This window comes from Protopterus annectens, chromosome 6.part1, assembly GCF_019279795.1.
Source record: "Protopterus annectens isolate FY-2018-M chromosome 6.part1, PAN1.0, whole genome shotgun sequence".
Lineage (NCBI taxonomy): Eukaryota > Metazoa > Chordata > Ceratodontiformes > Protopteridae > Protopterus > Protopterus annectens.
The window spans coordinates 368,419,678-368,440,874 of record NC_056738.1 but is presented as its reverse complement, the minus strand read 5'-3'; the positions used below and the strand labels follow the sequence as shown (position 1 = coordinate 368,440,874).

Sequence of the window (21,197 nt, the reverse complement as noted above, 5' to 3'; positions counted from 1 at the left end):
TATACTAACTCCAGGATTGCACTACAGTGGAGAAAAGGGCATATATCTTTTCCCCACTATAGTGCTATCCTGGAGTTAGTATATATATATATATATATATATATATATATATATATATATATATATATATATATATATATATATATACCAATTAAATCAAATTAAATTAAAAAAAATGATCAAATATGCTGATGATACAACTAGCATTGGGCTCATCAGGAATGGTGATAAGTCTGGATACAAATGGGAGGTTGAGGTTGAGCAGCTGGCCCTTTGGTGTATTCAGAATAATCTGGAGCTGAACACTCTTAAAACTGTGGAGATGATAGTGGACTTTAGGAGTGGTACTACAATATTACCCCCCCTTATATTTAATACTGCTGTGTAAGTTGTGGAATCCTTCAAGTTTCTGGGAGCTACAATCTACCAAGACTTGAAGTGGGAGACCAACATAGGTCCATCATAAAAAGGCACAGCAGCGAATGTACTTTCTGCGACAGCTGAGGAAGTTCAACCTCGCACAGGAACTGTTGATTCAGTTCTATACAGCAGTCATTGAGTCTGTTCTCAGTTCATCCATAACAGTGTGGATTGGATTTCTATCTAATCATGACAAAAATCGGTTTCATCAAATAGTCAGGTCTGCTGAAAATATCATTGGTGCTAGTTTGCCCTACTTACAGGACCTGTATTACTCCAGAGTCATGAAAAGGGCAGGGAAAATCATCACCGACCCTTCACATCCAGGCCACCAAGTTTCTGAACTATTACCATCAGCCAGGCATTATAGACTAATACGCACCAAAACAAGCAGACATAAGAACAGTTATTTTCCACAGGCCATCAAGTTCATAAAGGGTTAACTCATTTTATTAGGCTGGAGTATTCTTTTTCCAAGCCTCCAAGAATTCTGCAGTTGTTTACATTAGCTACACTTTGCACCTCGTATGTATATGTATATTTACATTTTTTTTGTCTTTTTCTTAACAGTTGCATGCATGTTGTTTATGTAATTCATACTTGGAGAGTCAATGAAATCAAATTCCTTGTATGTGCACATACCTAGACAATAAATATGATTCTGATTAGCATTAAAGACATAGACTATGTTTTCTTAGAATAGGTTTAGGTTCATAGGTTCATACTAGGCTATCTGCCCTGGGGCATTTATAAGCCTAGCCCGATTGTGTTTGGCTTACGCCACCCCTTGATTTGAGTATACTGTGCCCTTTTTAAAGTTTAGTTTACTGTGCCTCTGTCTAATAGTGACACGGAAGTAATCCCCGGGACAAACCTATGATCCCCCATCCACTCATCAAGATTCTTCTTGAAGAGAGTCAGTGAGGTGCTCTGCCTAACATGAATTGGAATTCTATTCCAGAGCGAAGGAGCCTCTGGGTTATGAATCTGTCCCTCCAGCATGTTCTATTTATTTCTGTGCTGAGGTTCAAATCCCTCGAGTGCGTGGCTCTAAGGGATTTAGATTCACTGAGGTGGAGCATGTCCATTAATTCTGGGTTGGACATAGCTTTATATGTCAGGCACAGATCGCCTCGAAGTAGGTGGCATGCAACTGAGTAGAGCTGGAGTTTTTTTAACCGAGCAGCATATGGCATCTGTTTGAGTCCCTTGATCCTCCTGGTGAGGTACTTTTGGGGTCTTTCTAATTGCTGCAGGTATCGGGTAAGGTACATCCCAAAGGGGGCACTGTATTCTATGATGGGCCTGATGAGGGATGAATAAAGGGACACGATTACCTCTCTTGATCTAGATGTGAATCCTTTCATGATGAGGTGGGCTATGTAGAAGGGCTTTCTAACCACTTTGGCAATGTGGTTGTCAAAGGAGAGATTGCTATCAACTTGGGTCCCCAGATCCCCAATTACTTTCTCTGTACTTAATGGGTTGCCACCTATGTGGTAATTTGTGGGCACACTGTTTTTGCCAAAGGGTATGACTATACACTTTTTGGCATTTAGCTTTAGACCATGGCTCTGGCACCAGTTATCCGTCTCTGCGAGACCTTTTTGAAGGATGTTTGTGTCAGCTGAAGAGTCAATGATGGCGCCCAGTTTGCAGTCATCTGCGAACTTGGTGAGCCATAGTCCTTCCACGTTGGCCTGTACCTCAGAAAAGTAAATACCGAACAAGAGAGGTCCCAGGACAGAACCTTGTGGGACGCCACTTGTGACCGGTTTCGAGTCTGACATGGCTCCAGCAACTCTGACTCTGTGGGTTCTGTCTTTGAGCCAGTTTGCGACCCATCTTGTGACATAGGGGTTTATATTTAGGCTGAATAGCTTATCTATGATGCCCGAGTGGGGTATTGTGTCAAATGCCTTTGCGAGGTCCAGATAGGCTGTGTGGACTACCTTCCCTTCATCTATAGCCTTGGTGACTGTTTCGAAGAAGTCGACCAGGTTCAAAAGGCAGGATCTGCCCTTGACAAAGCCAAATTGGGTAGGATCTAGTGTCTGTAGGTCCCCAGTGTCTTTGTTTATGAGTTCCATGATGATCCTCTCCATAGCCTTGCATACTAGGCTAGTCAGGCTTATGGGGCGATAGTTTCCAGGGTCCGCAGAGGCACCACCTTTGTGGAGTGGGACCACTGTTGCTGTACGCCATTCTTTGGGCACATATCCTGTAGTGAGGCTGAGATTGTACAGCAGTTTTACTTGAGGGATTAGTTCTTCCTGGAGTTCATGTAGGACGCAACCCGGGACACCATCTGGTCCCATGGAAGCAGTGTTTTTTGCTTTGGAGAGGGCGGTCTTCACCTGAGCATCAGAGATGTTTGGGAGGCTGCACTCTGCCGGGATAGATACTTGCTCTTTTGGGGGGGGTGGAGAAGTTTGCACTGAACCTGTCTGCCAGGATATTGGCGATGTCTGTGGGTTCAGTGTATTTTTTGTCGCTTAGAATCAACTCAGAACAAGTCTGGGAGTTGCATCCCAGGTTCCTAACATAACTGAAAAAAGCCTTATAATTGTCTTTAGTGTCCTGTGCAATTTTTCTCTCGAAGCTGGCCTTGGAGGATTTTATGAGGGATCGTAATTTTTGCTAGTACTGATCAGAGATGCCTTCCCTTTTAGGGATTTTGCTCTATCATGTAGTAGCTTCCTCCTTCTGTTGTACAGTTTATTTATGGCTGGGGTCCACCAGACTGGACGCCTGCCTTTGGATGATTGGGTCTTGATTTTGTTTGGGATAGCATGATCCATGCATTCCTGGAGATGTCCGTAGAATGCGTTTATATAGGATTCTGCAGTTTGGGCCGTAGTTTCCACTGGCCCTGGGGCCTTGAAGGATTCCACTTCAGTTTTGAGAAGTGTGAAGTTCGCTTTTGAGAAGTTTTTCACTGTGGTTTTCTGGGCTGGGGGTGGGGTCGGGATGTGGATATCCAGTGAAATTAATTTATGGTCTGATCTTACCAATGAGGGATATACTTCTGGTATGGAGCATAGAGTCCCCATGTTGGTAATGATCAGGTCTAGTATGTTTTCCCCTCTTGTGGGAGTGGTGACTAGTTGTTCTATAGCATTTGAGTTTATAAATTCCAGGAACCTTTGGGCTAAGGTGCTGGGGCTTGAGTAATGCTCTCAGTCTATGTTTGGGTAGTTGAAGTCGCCCAATATAATGGTGTTCGGAGAGATCTTAGTGTTCTCTATTGTTTTCAGGAAAGCCGAGTGGGATTCCTGACTTTGAGTGGGTGGTCTGTAGGATGCTATAAACTGAAAAGCAGTCTTGCCCACTGTCAGTTGCACATGGATGGTCTCCAATACTTCGTGCACTGCGACTAACCTGGAGGTGTGGATATCCTTGATAAATATGGAAACTCCCCCTCCTTTTGTGGTTCGGTCCGGGTTTTGGGGCCAAAAAGCATGATATGAGGTATAACCTGGTAGTGCTAGGGTGCTCTCTGGAGCCTTGAACCAGGTTTCTGTCACTGCACAGATATCGATGTTCTCCATACTGAGGAGAGCTTCGAGTGCATGCATCTTGAGGTTAAGACTTCTGGCGTTTAGTAGCATTACCCTTAGTTGCTTGTTCCTTGTGCTGTCTATGGAGGTGGGTTTGACTTTTGAGCCTTGCCTAAAAAAGGCACTATGGGGGTGGCAAGAGCCTTTGCCAATATCCGAAAGCCCAGTGGTGACAGGTGCAAGCCGTCCCTAGCGAAGCAACGTGGCTTGTTCAGCATGTCATCCCAGGCTGACAGACATTGGATCCCCATGACACCAAAATTTTAGCCAATTGTTAAAATCGATCATTTTGTCTTTATACTGTGGCATCATTCTAGGTGAGGGTAAGATGCTGCTCAAGTTCAGGGTCATACCGGCCTGGGCTACATGATCAGAGAGCTCCTCTATGTCTCTTTTCATGTAGTCGAGGGAGGTACGTCTCAGGTCATTCACGCCAGCATGTACAATGACAGAGTCATATTTGTATTTGCTTTGGAGTGACCTGAGTGCTTGCGTTATGTGGCGGATCCTGGCGCCTGACAGACAGCTCACTGTGACCTTCTCTTTATTCAGCCTGGTGAGCGGGACGTCAGTGTGTCTGACAATAGAGTCACCTATTACAAGGGTATCAGGTGTGTTATTCAGCCTTAAGGGCTGTGACTGCTTGGCACACTGACTTTGTGTGCTAGGTGTTGTACGTGTTTTGTTTTGGGGTGGCGTTTGCTTGGATGTCTGCTTTGAAGGTCTCTGTTGCTTAGGTAGATTTTTATTTAGAGCCTCCGAGTATGTTTTTGTGTTTTTATGTGTTTGGTTCGCTGTTGTGGTGGGACTATGTGATACTGGAATTGTGTTGTGTAAGATTACCTTCTCCTCCTGACTGGTTACACCAGTTTTGAGATGAGAGAGCTCAGCCTCCAGTTTGGCTATATGGTTGCATCTCTCACATATATTTGAACCTGTTTGGAGGAGGAGAGGGTTGTCCGTGTACATGAGACAGTTGTAACATTGCCTCAAAATTCCCAGATTCACCAGCTGGACTGGAGAGGAAACCATTGACTGACCTTTGGACATGCTAGAGTAATATAGGGAACTGAATTAAAACAGACCAATAGGGGACAAGGTAATCGTAGAGAGTATAAGAGTAAGTAGTGCTTATGGTTTATTAGCGCTAACTTGTAAGATTACTTATTTGGACCAGTGAGAGGCCTTAGAATGAGAATATGGTGTTTAATAGAGCAGACTTTGTGGAGCCAGGAATAGTTTAAACCCAATTAGGCGGCGCTGCCCGATGTTGAGCTATGCGCAAAAACGCGCAAAAACGTGCAAAAGAGGGTTTTAAGAGAGGGAGATCAAGGAGTTTGGAATTGACCCAAAATGGCCACTACAACTACAGTTTCAAGGCAGTAACCACTCCCACAGGGGCAGACAGGCTGCTCAATGTTTATCACTGCCACTGATGAACACAGAGACTTCCCTTTAGCCCAAGCAAACAATGGCCTCCAAGAAACTTACAAACAGTTCAGAACAGCAGATCTGCAACTGAACTTTTTTAAATCTCAGAAAAGTGGGGAAAAAGCAAGATTTTTTGTTTTTTTTTTAAGGAAAGCAGAGGTTCACAAGTATCAACAAGTTAGAACAGTGCAGTAAATGATCCCACACTTGAGTGCTAGGCCAGAGACAGATAAAATGCAAGTTTTAAGAAAAAAAACGATTTTAAAAATAAGTGCAGGCAGGAAATTCAGTAATCAGCTCTAGGTTGTGTTCTAAATACAGTTACCAACACAGAAATCAAGTTTAACAAGCCAGAAAATGCTCAAAAGTAGGCGGCAATGCAGAAAAACTTAACAAATAATCTGAAGCAAAATACTTAAAATCTCAAAAGTGACTCCTTTCTTCTCTCAGCATTTTCTCCTCTTGGTGGGTGCTTCACCAACAGCTAACAAGTCCAAAAAGACGCCAAATCCACAAGGCAATCAGGTTTTAAGAGAGGGAGATCAAGGAGTTTGGAATTGACCCAAAATGGCCAATAAAACTACAGTTTCAAGGCAGTAACCACTCCCACAGGGGCAGGCAGGCTGCTCAATGTTTATCACTGCCACTGATGAACACAGAGACTTCCCTTTAGCCCAAGCAAACAATGGCCTCCAAGAAACTTACAAACAGTTCAGAACAGTTTCAATGAATTATGTTAGTTTAAACCTAGAAAATATCTGCATGGAATACATTTATAAAATTATATTCAGCAATTTCCATCTTTAGACTGATATCACTTCCTCTGTTGTCAGGAATATCACACACTTTAAGGTGGTGAATCATTCAAAATATATTTATATAATGCATTTGTTTGCACTTTTCTCCTAATATCCGATAGATGACTGCCAATACATTCTTTTAGCTTTAGGTCTGTTTTTTTTCTAAATAAAAAGATGACAGTTTGGCATTGTGCCAAATATACTAAATGTTGAGAATCACAATCACACTCCATTCACTGAGCAGTTCTGCTTCTGTCTGAATTTTCCACATAAAAACACTGGGAAAAGCACAACATACAGTTTAACAAAAGTTTTTACCATAAATAAATAAATAAATAAATAAATAAATAAATAAATAAAACTACACTTTTAATACATTTTTACAGTAAAGTAAAAAGTAGAACCACAGACTCAACTGAAAGAAAAGTTGTGTGAAAGTCCAATAAACAAAATTCCTTGCAAAAAATAAAGTATTTGACAGAAAATGTTTGTCATAAAATAAAATGTGAAAGTTTTTTTTCCCCTAAGGAGCTTGCCTGCCCAGCGATGGAGAAAAGCTAGCCAACCCCTGATACTTGAAAGCCCTCAAGAGGGGAGCTTTTCAGCGTCAGGAAAGCTCTGAAAGGCTTGGTGCAAAGACTGCTGATTTCCTACAGCTCCGCTTGTACTGTCAATAGTCTGGGGCCATGGAAGGTGCCCTTAAGCTTTGGGAGCTAGCTGGCTGTTATATCCTATGTGGGATATAACCCATACAGCTACGGCTACTGCAGCAGTGATCAAATGCTGGACGTCACCTGAAACATATCCAGACAGGTATTTGAAGATGCATTTCCAACAGAAGAGAAGGAGAAGACCACTCCAGAGTCCAAAATATCTACAAAAACACTCTTGATGATGTGTTACTTGTAATTCTCACTATATTTACTTATTTACATTTGTTTAATGGAGTAGTGCGCTTCTAAATATTGACCAATTTCAGGCTCAGCCCAGGTGAAATAAAAAACATTTCACAAACAAAAAATACAAAAATGTAAGCAATAACAGTAGTTCAGACTAATTACATAAAAAAACTGTGTACATTCATTCTAGTGAATAAGAACAGTGCAATGTATGATCAAGCAGAGTGTAATGTACAATACATACATTAGTTTCAAAAGTGGGTGAATCTTCAGTTAACCTTGACAGAGAAGAGGAGACTCGGAAAGGAGACAGGCTAGGCGATATGTCCTGTGTTGAAGTAGGAGCATTTGATTTGGACGAAGAAGTCTTTTTTGAGTTGCATTCTGATTTTGGAATCTATGTTAATTTCCTTAATGACAATGGGGAGAACTTCCCAAAGAGTAAGCACCTGAGAAGAGACAGCATATGCAGTGCTGTTGAGTCTGGTTCTTGGGGTAACGAGAGTTGGTATGGCTTGTCAGTAGTGCCTCAGGTTGTATGAGGAGGTTTTCAACACCAGTAGCACAGATCTTAGACTTTAAGATAAATCCTACATCTGAAGAGTGCTCAGAACACGAGTAACACAGCAGCAGTTAAAAAATGGCTTTAGCTCATGCCAAGACTACATATAAAGAGAAGGCAAACCATCTAACATCACTACTACCCCAGAAATGAGACCTACAATGCTCTGATCTGGGGGACCACTACAGCTATGGATAGAAAACACTGCACTGCAACAGTTCCACTGGTAAGGAAATCCACATGTGCTATTGTGACTCTTCACAAAATAAAGATCTCTTGAGACAACTGCTGTTTCCCATACAGAAAAAATAATATTTCTGTTCCTTCACTCTCAAACAGGATGCCCTGCTTTGTTTCCTGACACTCACGAGACTGCCTGACTACAGCAAAAGGGATGTAAGATACCCAGTTATACTAAATTTACTCTGTTGAAACTGAAAAAAACATGAAGGGTGGGGTAGGGAAGTGGACATAATGTGCAAGTGTTTAAAGGAAATTGTCTGCTACTGCCACTGGATCCTCCTACATCCACCAAAAACAGAGGAAATAATCAGCAATGGGGGAGGACATAAAACTTAATACACACACATCCCACTGCTTGCTGATAAATTACACTTTACTCCATGCAAAACCATGCATTGGAAGAACAGAATATGATGTACACTTAACCAATTGCCTTTTTTTTTGGTGAGTTGGGGGAAGACAGCAAATTAATCACCTTGCCCTTTTGAAAAATTATTTTCTGGTAAAATAAAGGTGCCCTGCCCAATCTGTCATTTGCCATTACATTTTCAAGGCTCTTACAACAGTTGTGTCAACAATGCCATGTAATTAGTGTGAACACATAGGTAACAATTCAGCTGAAAACTGAAAGGTGAAGCTGTAATTTAAAACAAAAAAAAAACATTTTTGTTAGTGTGGCAGGCTCTTAAAATATCAAGCAATTTGTTAGATTAAGATTAAATAATTTAGACTTAAGCAATGCACTATTTTGCAGGTTAGTTTTCCCCAGTTTTATCTAATTCTTCATTACAGTTTGGAATTTGTGCATCCTAGTGGTGGTGCTGCGGTAGCGTTGTCGCCTCACAGTTAGACGCTGTCCGGTTCGATTCTCAGGTAGAGCGTCTTCTGCGTGGAGACATGTGGGAACAGGCGTACTTTCGTTGAAGGTTGTGTGTCAGGTCTGGCAAGCCAGTACGTAAAAATCAACTGCCAATCATTAGCAGACCAGAGTTCCGCTGTGGTGACCCCTGACCGAGAAAAGCCGAAAGACACAAACAAACTATTTTCCAGTGTGAAATTCTTGTACAGACTTGAACTCACTGACCTAAATTTTCAACATCCTATCATGGCAAACAACAGCAAAGCAACTATTTCAGTTTATGAACAGTCAATGCTGACAGTCACTCCAAGCACAAAAGCAAGTATACAAAATGTAACACAAGACAGCATTTAACTATCAATTTCTACAAAAAATCTCTAAATACTGAACACATTACAACTCAAAGGAAATTTCAATAACAAAGACTTACCGGCCATAATACTATCACCCGAACAATCTGTGAAGCGGAACAGAAGATCCTGCCACTGCCGGCACAATTTGTATGGCTGATGCTTTGGCTTCAGTTGCAGTTCTTGAAAACAAAACACAAACTCTATGAATAAAGTGAAAGTTCTTTTAAACCCTCCTACATCCATACAAACAGCAATGAATAACAGACATCAAAATGGATGAAATGGCTGCAGCCACGTCTGCTACCAGGCAATATAGGGCTGTACACAGATATGGCAGCCAGTCTCAGAACAAACTACAAGAGAAGTCAAATGAACTCAGATTCCTTTAATCAGAGACTTGCAACTGTACCCCTGAAAGACCATTAGGTGGGTAGGCTGACATCTACTTCTCCATAAGGAACCATGGTATATGGGATTTTAATCAAATAAGCTGCCATTTGAATCTAACTACTGACCCAGCTCCCCTGAACATCTTAAGAGGAGGACTGCAGTCAATCTACAACAGCTTCAAGTACTTCCCATTTACCATATCAAGTCTGGTGCATGGCATCAAACAAAGCATGGTAGTAAAAAGCTACCTTACTTACTTTATTTCCTGACCTGGTCTACACTGGAACTTTTCAGCTACAAGCTGGAATAACAAGTATGTATTTTATACAGACACACACACACACACACACACACACACACACACACACACACACACACACACACACACACACACACACACACAAGTAGGCATGTGCTGTTTTAACATGTTGTACAATCTACAAGTTGTGGTAAAACCAGATACCTGCACAGATATCAGTGCCAGAGCCACAAACTACAACTCAGTGCAAGAAAAAATGCATAATAGTAGCATTTGGAAAGACGGCGATTCCTGGAAATTACCCCATTGATAATACACCCCTAAAAATAGACCCATTGGTCGGGAATCTGGGACTGGATGTTGACAGTAACCTGACCTTTGACCACTGACTGTCTACTTTAGTGAGAAAATCATTATACATTTATACAATTTCTTAGTAAGGGCATGGTACCTAGGTTCAAGGGAGTCATTGTTCCACTGTACTTGGCTCTTGTCAGAGCAATCGAGTTCATCATGTACCTAACCAGGCACTTGACACAGCTTGAGAGACCACAGGGATGTCTCACAAAAAGAATACAGGGAGTAAAAAACGTTCTATGTTGACCATTTCAAAGACGAATCCCTGTATTCAATCTGCTACAGACTGTTGCTTGACAATCTTTGCTGCATGGCAATCTATACCTAGCCTACAAGGTATTCAATGATCCCACATTTATAGATTTGTTGCACATATGCAAAACATTCAGCATCAGAAATATCTGTTCAAGGACCTAAACCTCGTCTGTGACAAATAGGACATGGATGGACAGGTATGTGTCTCAAATATTATCCCTTCTCTGGAACAAGCTTTCCATCCACGATAAGCAAGGGCCATCCCTAACCCTATTCAAACATAACCTGAACTAATAGCTGGGAAATTGCAGATCTACCCCTGGTTTGGTACCTATATCCATAATGGAGAAGGGTAGCCTGTATATGCATGCTGTGCAAGCATATATCGTTACTATAAAACTCCTTGGGATATTAACATGCTAGCAATACTTTGGTAAATTTGAGGTAAACTTAGCTAGGCTTGCCTTAAAATGGCTCTTGGGCCGACAGACTAGTAACTACCTTGGAACCTATAATTAGTGTAACATGGTAGCAAAAGCATGGAACATCTGAAAAGCTTGGTTAAAAGGAGTGCTTCTAACCCTCCTAAAGAAACTAAAACAATGATTAACAAGGTCACACAGAAAAAACAATCAACAAAAACCAAAAGAAAAACCCAACCAAACTAGATTTTCCACTGTGTGACTCTTTAAAATCTCTTGTATTAGAGGTAAGATAGGATATGTATACAAATGACCCCTTAAGGACATCAGATGTTTCAGCTATATGGCAGTTCTGAATGCCCATGACTTTTTACTTTTTAAATCTGTTATGGACAAATTCAAGCCAATAAAGCCAAACCCCACTAGCTGTGGACATGTATGCTTCAGCCTTCTTATGGTCTCGTCAGCACAACATAACTGGACTGTTTGGCTAACTTTGGAAACACAGGATTGCCGTACCCACCTGATGTCCATAACTATTAGGGTGACTGCAAAATATGAAAATATCAAAATGATACTTCCAACTAATTTCTGTAAATGGGCTTTTCACTGTGACCTCTGAAATAAAGAGAAGTGATACTTTGATATTTTTAGATTGATTCATGCCAAGATTTTACTAACCTAAAGCCATTACCAAAATACCCAGTTACCAGCTGTTATGAGACAAGAAAGAATACACTCTCAACTATAAGCAAGAAAGCAAAGCCAATTATCTGCAATATATTAAGCACAGCCTACTTATGACCTAATCCATACGCAATAACTAATGAAAGCATGCTCCACAGTACACAAAGTTCACAAAGGAATGTCCAAATTCCTGCATGTGCTATTTCTGTTGCCAGACAAATGGAACTGTCATGTCATTTCTTTTTACTTCATCTTGTTACATCTTTAAACCCAGACATAATTCATTACATGCATGTTATGCCCAACACACTGTTAGGCAGCAACAGTGGTACAGCTGTTTGCGTTACTGCCTCACAGCAAGAGGTTCTCCGTTTCAATTTTCGACTGGGTTGCCTTCTGTGTGGAGTCTGCATGTCCACTCTTCAGTCGCATGGGTTTCCTCCGGGTGCTCTGGTTTCCTCCCATTTCCCAAAGACATGCTGCAGATAGATGGACACTCTAAACTGGCCTTAGGTGTGAATGTGTGCATGTATGTGTTTGCCTTCTGTGGAAGGTTGGGCACTGGGCCGACAACTCGACACCATAAAACTCCACTGCCAATCGCTCTACGGACCATTGTTCCACTGTGGTGACTCCTAACATGAAAAGCCGAAAGGAGAAGAAGATACCCAACGCGTTGTTAGAAACAGTCCTTGATCATGTCAGCATAACTGTTTTTGTGCTATACCCTAGGTCACATATTCAAGGTTGCCTGTTACTAGCAGTATTAGAAAATCTTCTAACTGCAGCATAGCAAACACATACAAAATTCCATTTAAATACTCATACACATTACATGAACATGTAAAATTACAATATGCCATCAATATCTTAAAACAGTACAAGTACTTGTTAACTGCTTGAGCTAATGAAGTACAGTTTAAAACTTAAAAATCACTAAATTTCTAATTAAGAATGTGCAAATCCCTGCAAATACCCAAATCTTCAGCAACTATCATAGCATGTTTTAGATGTTGTAAGAGGGAGATAATTTTTAAACCTTTTTAACTAGTAATGGGAATGCCAGAGCTAACAAAAATGTTACTTTAACCAATGTGTGTGCTGTAATACTTGTACTTTTCAAATGTTTTATTCTTTTTAGTGTTACTGTAATATTAGTACATTTTTTGAGTACTGGATTATCTGTACGTTTAACTGTTGGAATGTGATATAGTAACTTCTAGAGCAAAAGAATTAGCATATTGCATCTCCACCACTACCAAATAAGACAAATGTATTGCATTGGCAGATGGAAAGTAAGTGAAAGGGCTACTGGACCCTGGCAGCGGTAGCCGCACATAAGGAACCTTATATCTGTAAACAAACATGAAAATAGAAACACAAATGTAATGTGTGTTCATGGAGATAGGTAAGAGTATTCTATAGAATATGTACAAATTCAGACACTGTTGGGTAAAGTACCTAAAGCCTGTAGTTTTGGCATTTAATTTAACACATGATGCCATAGCTGAGCAAGACTTCCTTCAGTTCAAAGCAAAGTGGAAATTGTGAAGGGGAGCATAGTTAGAAACTCTGTGGCTTGAATATACCACTAGTATAAATGGAGAGGGGCAGCAGCAGCCTGACACACTAAACAACAACACACACCCCAGGATTCACTAATCTTCCGTGTAAGACTAAATTAAGTCTTATGCGGAACAGCCAGTCTAAGAGTAAGATGGCAGCGTGCCATGCATATTAATGAGGGCGCGCTGCCTCAACTCTAAGGCTAACACGGAGCGTGCACGAGTGCAGGGGGCGTGTCAGACTGCCGAGCAGTCCAAAAATCCATGTCCCTGCAAGTCTGACACTCAGGAAATGTCTACTTACATGAGCAAGTCCGCTGAAATGTGTACAGAGCCAACACTACACACCCCCCACATTCTAAACCCCTGTACAATTATAAAATGCAAAACATTTTTTTTTTTATTATTTCCGATATAGCTGCCCGTATTTGTGCTTGTTTGCAAGGGTTTGCCCACTGCTTAGCTACAGTTAGCAGTTTAGACACCGAAGAGAATAATAAGAAAGTTATATGCAAATTAAGCGAAATAGCGATAGCGTAGTGGTACAGCCTTCGCACAAAGAGGAGGCATTCCCGGTTTGAATCCCACTACTCCCCTTCTATTTTCTGTTGGAAATCTGTATATAAAAATAATTCCTGACATTTATCATTTAAATTTTTGTAAAAAGCATTGAAATGGCCTATGTAGTAGTGAACGATTTTTATATATATAAGAAGGTGAAATGGTTATGCATACTGATGGATGCATAAGTAACGTATCTTAAGCAATGTGAAGCACTGCTAAGCAAAATTTACCAGTATTAAGCAGATTTAAATGTAATTTGTCATAATTAAGCACTCCGTTAACTAGCGCAATGTCTTTGCGTGGAGCTGCGCATCGCGCCAACCAGCGCAAACAGAACAGGTTTGCGTGGAGTTGCGCTCTGCGCTAACCAGAGCAACGTCGGGCAATGTTGAGCAACATAGAGCAATGTCGGGCAACGGAGAGCAACACAGAGCAACGTCGGGCAAAGTTGAGCAAAGTCCGCTAAACACAGCCACACCTCCTAGCCAATCTGGCCAGTAGTAAAATAAAAAGCAATCACAGGGCTCGAACCCGGAATACAGTGCATCATGATCACATTCCATAACCACTAAGCCATGACAGCATTTCATAACCATGCACTTTCAACACGCATATACATATCAATGGAAATTTACCCATTGCTAAGCATGTGTGCCTTCAGCTGAGTTTTTTCAAAACCGGCCAATCACAAATAAGTGTGGGAAATGAGGTATATTTAAGCTCCATAGGTGGGAATACTTGTCATAACTGGTTGTAGCTCCCATCTGCAGGCAGCATAGCCGGTGCTGGAGAGGGCTCTCGATTTCGAGCGCAACGTTGGCCGGTGCTGGAGAGGGCTCTCAATTTCGAGCGCAACGTTGGGGCATTGAGGAGTCAAAAGTAATGGTTTGGCTCCTTGTCCATAATCATGGGGATAGACTCCTGCGGGGCCAGTACCAGGGCACCCAATACAAAGCGGAAGCCTGGAATCGTCTAGCTCATTAACTCACCAGTGCCACAGGCGTCCCGGACTGGTGAGCAGGTCAGACACCACCACGCAGACCTGAAGAGACGCAAGGAGGATCAACTGGACCAGTGGATCCAGGAGGCCCGTGGGATGGAAAATGCCCCACTACTGAGTAAGTAGCCATGGAATTCAGTATGTAAGAATTGCCATTCTAGTCTATACTATGGATAGGTATGTCTCAATATCACTTCATTTACTTCACAGCCGCTCTGTGAACCAGCAAGCCTATGCAGATATGCTGCTAAGGCTGTGCCACCAGGCAGGTTAGTAATTATTCTGCATGTACTGTTATATAAAATAAATGAGAGAGCCTCTAGAAAAGTGTTTTAAGTCTTTAATAAAGGTATAATTCCTGGAGTGTGTCTGTGTCATTTTGTTTGATATGTTGTTGTACTCTTGCATTATAGAAATAGTACTGTTGTATTAAGCGCTGTTAACCGACACTTGGGTAGGCCCATATAAAATGGATGAAGGGAGTGCCAGTAGCTTTTAAGCATATTTACAGCCCTCAACTGTTGGTTCATGCCCAGCATGTACAGGTTAATCTGCCACATGAGTAGCTTGGCATTGTGTTCCCCAGAAATGTAGGGAGCTGTTAACATGTAACTGATAATTTCACCTGAACATATCTAGATAATTATAGGAAAGTAGAGCTGTCAGTGTACCATCTCAGCAGTAGTGTGTCTGAGCAACTCACAAAATATGTAGCAGTAACATCTGCATCCCAGACAGTTTGTATGTCAGATACAGCTCATGTATATAAAGATCTAAGCAAAACCCATTTCGCAATTTAAGGACAATTGGGTAGTGTAATAATACATGTAGGGGACATATAACTGCAGTTAATAGGAATGTAATGTAAACTAAAAGGATATATAAGTTGTTAATGGAGCTTTTTCCACCCTACTGTATGTGCATAAAAATGCAATTTCACACCTCAATGGGTATGTCTAACCTCAAAACATTTGTTGGGGCATATGTCCTACTGGTTTATAAATATCTGCATTTATTTCGATGCATGTGCCCTGTTCAAATACCAAAATATTTGTGGCCTGTTGCCATCAATTAAACCTGCATGCTGTTGTAATGTCCACTGTTGTTCTATATATGCATGTCTTATGCTTGCTGTTCAACTGTTGGAACTCTGGTGTGCTGGGTTAATGGGAATACTTCTGCATGCTGTTATAACTCATTGGGAATGCTGTTGACTGTTACTAACCTATATTTTCATTAAATCCTCCAAAACATAGAACGTATGGGAAGGCCGGTCCCAGCGGACCCACCTGTTCACCTCAGCTGGCGATGGCACCTGGCACCAGCAGGTCCAGTGCCCAGCCTGGGACCTCCTCCCCCTCCGTTGGCCCTGTGCCACCTTTGGGTGGAAGCACTGCAGGGGAAGGGGCTCGTCCCCCCATGCAAGCGTGGGCGGAGGAGGGCCACCTATCACCCACCGAACGGTCCAGGCTGTGGTGCATAGAGAGAGAGATCGAGCGTTTTGTCGCTGATCCTCTACACCAGCTTGAGGCACGAGTGGCGTGACTCACGGGTGAGCCTGCCCCTTCTACGCAGCCCCTAGCACAGCCACCCTCTGGGCTGTGAAGGTGCAGTGGTGAATGCCCATGGGTGGGGATCTCAGTTCCACTGTTGCCATCTGTGGGCTCATGGGCTTGCGATTTCCAAACATCCTTCCCCGTCAATGGTGCTCACCCATGTGTCATATTCCGCCCCTGTATGCGTCTTGTTTGTCTTGTCTGTTTACCTCCCCAACCTACCTCACCAAATATACCTACTTCCCCTACCCCACATTCCACTCTCACCTGAAAAAAAAAAAAGGGCAATCTGCTCCCAAAAAAAAAATACGCCCCATACATAGCTGCCCATTTTGCACACATGTCCGCTGGACACATAAAATGTAATTTAATTGGCAGTACAACATACTTTGTTGTTCTCACCCCTCTCTCAGGGATGGAAGGTTTCATATTTCCCTCCAAATTTATTGCATATGCACAGCTGTTGCTGTTAAAGAAATGGGCAGCTATGGACCTTCCCTACACCCGTCCTGCACATCTCGAGCTGTTTTCCCTACTGTCTTTCCCTCTTTGTGCCCCTTTTTCACCACTTTCCTATCTCCCCATTTTCTTTTCTTTCAAAGAAATGAGCGCGAGAGTTAGTGGGAGTAAGCACTTTTAAGCAGCAGTTAGCGGGTTTGTGCGAGTGTGCGCTTGTTTGTGCTTAGCTAAGCACTGCTAAGCATCATGCAAACCCGCTCACAACTGCTTAAAAATGCCTTAGTCACTCTGTATGTGAGGGCCCTTGTTCTGCTCAGCAGCAAAATAAAACACATCTGTTAGTCTCAAACCCGGGACCTTGTACACACTACACTGCATGAAGTACCACTAAGCCACGGAAGATATACAACAAGTTGGTGCTGAAATAAATATATCATGCATCAGAGTGAGTGAATGTAAAGGAAAAATAGGAATGCCATAACACACAACTTGTTCTGTGGATCTTTACCAGCAGTTGTTGTGGAATTGCATTACATGATTGTGATAAGAGAAGCAGCCATTCCAACAGGAAATAATGTTACAGCAGCACTTTACAACCCCCACACAGTATCATAGCAGGACAAACACTGGCATATCTGATTAGGGCAGAGGCCATACCTCCCAAATGTGCCTAATTTTCAGGGATGTTCCTGATTTTGAAACAGATTTTAGCTGTGTCCCTCTGAATCCCTCTGGAAAGTACTGACGTTGGCCAGAAAGGTGGTGAATTACACTTAATGAATAATGACAATAAGTAAGAGTTAGACACTGCTTGTACTTCAGAAAAGGTGTATTAATCCATATGTTCTGGTTCTCTCAAAGTCTCAACTTAACGGCACTAATATTTTAAAGGTGTACCTCAATTTTACCTACTTTTCCCTGAGTCTGTTCAAATATGTAGCTGAGTGTTTGAGAGGCCTGGCAGAGGCAGAAACACACAGGCATATCAGCTTTTCGGCTGCTACACACTGTGCAAATAGCTTTGGAAGGAGTTCCAGAAGCATACCCTTATGTAGGAGTACAACACTGAAATACCAAAAGATGTAGCCATGTACTGGTATCAGCCAACTGTAACAATGCCATTGTTCCAGTGCTGAAAAGCCCAGTGTGGTGCACAGACAAAGAATAACAGGCTAACCTCTGGCTACCATGTGGATAGGTCCACAGTTGGGAGCTACGCAGACAGACCACTTGCCTTGATAAACTAACAGGTACACAGCAACCCTTTTAAGTCCAGCAAGATAAAATTCACACAATAATACATAATGCTCTCTGTACTTCTGCACCCCTACCCAAATGTAGAATATACCTGTGTGTTCAGGGTCTACCAAGGATGTAGGCAAGCATACTCAATACTGAAATTTGTCCAGTTTTCTTGATCAGCCTGTGCTAATGCCAACACTGAAAAAGCACAAACTGTTCAGAAGTGAGTAAATTAATATTCACAGTATAGCAGTTCACAAACAATTCATGTGCCAAAGGAATACATCTCAATAACTAGTTTTGTATGGCAGTTAATTGTACAATTAGAAAAGAAAGTACATACTCCCATGTATCTTGGGTTAGCATTTTCAGGGGTGAGTACAATTCTACACTGACAAGTGTGTACTGGAAGCAGCAACATTCAGGTCTGAGTACAACATTTAAATCACTGGCTACACCCTTGGCTTCAGATATAAGAACTATACCAACCTTCTGCCTTAAACAACGATGTCCACAGCAAACAGGCATGATCCCCATCTTGGAAAGCTGAAAGGGCCACGCCTACCTGAGTTAGCAATTTATAGCATTGGGTTGCTATGACAGTGATTACTGCAATTACCACACAGCAGGCTGCATGCAATTAGCAAATGGTGGCCACCAATTGGTGCAGAGGCCATCACATGCACATGTACAAATACCTATAAAAGCAGGCTGTAATTGCTGCCAACAAACTCAATCACTCTACGAGAGACAGAGAGAGAGACAGAGACAGAGAGAGACACAGAGAGAGAGAGAGAGAGAGAGACAGAGACAGAGACAGAGAGACAGAGACAGAGAGACAGAGACAGAGAGAGAAAAGCAAAAGGAAATAATACCAGCTCATACAAAGGAAAGGTATGTAACAGATATGCATTTACTGGCGTGTAGTAGATGTTTTTGAAGAGTACTCTACATAATGCGAACCATTCATATGTGGCAGCAGTACGTATCTATGCACAGATGTCCTGCTTAACTACTGCCATAGACAATTCAGTGTGTACCTGTGGGCAGTGGGACATAACTGTGAAATGTGTAGCTCAGCATTAAATGTCAAACATCTGATCCATGTTATCTGTGTTCTGTACAGTAGTGTGGCCAATGGCTGTTTGGGGGATTAGCCCAAACATTTATATAAACATGGGTGTGATAGAGTAACACATGCATGATAGTCATATTAAAGTGTAGCTTAGCATTGGCAACTGCTGCACCAGGCTAGTATGCTAATCAAGCATTTGGAGCTATATATACCCCCTCAACTGTGTGTTCACATGTGACACCTGTTCATGTTGCAGCAAGGCCCAACAGTTCAGCTGTGAGGTCCAGGGACTTACAACAGTGTGGACCTTGTGCGTGTATGGCACACACATACGGAGAGATATTTATGTGTCATATATATTAACATCTGTATATGTGCATAGAGCAAGGGACATATTGCAACTGTTTGTGAAGGGTGGACATATATATGTTGGTGAAGGTTGTTATGTGCATATTTGTACGTAGGTTTTAGTGTGTGACAAACAAGACAGCATACAGTGCTGGTATATGACATGTGGTGGTTAAACACTGTGGGTGTTTTGTTCAGTTTGCAATGTTGCAGCCAGTGAGGCCTGCTAAAGCTACCTGGGCTGTGAAAACTTTCAATGCATTTCTCACAAGACTGTGCGATATTACTACATTACTGTATACCTCTCATCCTTTGTATAATTGATATTCCCACCATGAAAGGTAGACTGTATATGTGCCTATATGTACACCAATGGATGTGTATATGTATGTATGAATATATATATATATACACACACACACACACACACCCATACACAGAGAGAGAGAGAGAGAGAGAGAGTCATATATACTCATACACACCCACATCTACTTGTTGCAATAGATTCCATGTAAAGTTGACTGAGTGTGATGGTCAATGTGTTAGTGAATATGTCAAAAATGTGTATTTGTGGGATAGCTTAGTGGGAAACTGTTTCTGTCATGGTATTATGGGTCCTTGCTTTGATCCCAGCAAAAGCTGTGTATGCTGTTGCAAGGCAGATAAAGCACTGTGGCATACAGTCTGATGTAGTCCCTTGGTGTTAACTGGGGTGTGTTATTGGAGGATAAAGCACTACATGCATGCTTATTGATTGGTACTGATGTTGAATCCAAATCCTGCATGTACAGTAGTATTACTTGAAGCTCTGGGCCTAAACAGCAAAGTATGGTGTATGTCCACATTGCTTGGAACCACTGTTTTGTGTGGTCCCTGTAGTCATCACAGATTACATTCCTCAAGCTTAAGGTTTTGTAACTGCTGACACACAGTACTGTATGGTACACACGTAAAGCTGATCTGGGTTGCCATACCTTTGTGTCTTGTAATTATGTCTGATGTGTGTGTGGGTATGCCTGTAACATGTCCTCTGTCATATGTGTGTTACAACATACAACTGCGTATCTAGCAACATTTATAGTTTACTACAGCAGTATGCCACCCATATTCACAATTGTGCACATATTTTGGCCACGGGTTTGCCATCAACAAGTTGTGTGGCATAATGGTAATACTGTAACTGGACCTTACAAACATTGCGATGGATGACATATTTCTTTATACATTGGCTTGATCTATATCTGCTGTGGCTAGGTGGTGCATTGTGTTGCATACAGTGTGCCATGTACTCTTGTATAGTCTTATATACTGATTTTATTTTGTTGCTGTGCAGAACATGGTTTATTATATAGAGCTTGCCAGGCACTTTCAAGCAGTTGTGGGGTGAGCACTGATAAGTGGTAGTGAAAGTGTTTAATCTCAGTCAGCTAATAGGTTGCTATATATAGCAGTTCAGTGATATCTGTACTGTATAATGTTAAATGTGCCATATGACTTGCTCATACATATTTTTTGTCTTCCAGGGATCATGGCACACCGTAGAAATCCTAGCTACAGTAGTGCCGAAGATGAGATTCTTACCAGTTGTATGATTCAGTACTACAGCCTACTATTCTCCAGAACCAGCCAAGACCAGCAGGAGCGAACTGCAATGTGGCAAAATGTTGTACGGAGGATAAATGAGGTAGGCCTGCATAACCGGACATATGAGCAGGTACGCCACCACTGCAGTGATCTACTTAGACATGTCCGTCAGCGTGCTTCTGATGTATGGAGACAACAGCTTGCAACAGGTGGTGGGGTTAACATCCACCCCCCCCCTCACCAGAGTGGAGGAGCTGCTTCTGAGCCTGGTGGCACCTGCCCAACAACAACAGCAGCAGACATTTAC

The 21,197-nt window shown here is 42.0% G+C and overlaps 1 protein-coding gene across 1 annotated transcript in view; it reads right to left on the bottom strand.

The window, feature by feature from the left end:
* The window catches only part of FRMD8 (FERM domain containing 8), a 1,254,366-nt gene that overhangs the window by 870,003 nt on the left and 363,166 nt on the right, over nt 1-21,197 (bottom strand). The window contains exon 4 of the mRNA XM_044075785.1: nt 9,205-9,306. Coding sequence (XP_043931720.1) covers nt 9,205-9,306 — 102 coding nt within the window. The remainder of the gene's footprint in view (nt 1-9,204; nt 9,307-21,197) is intronic.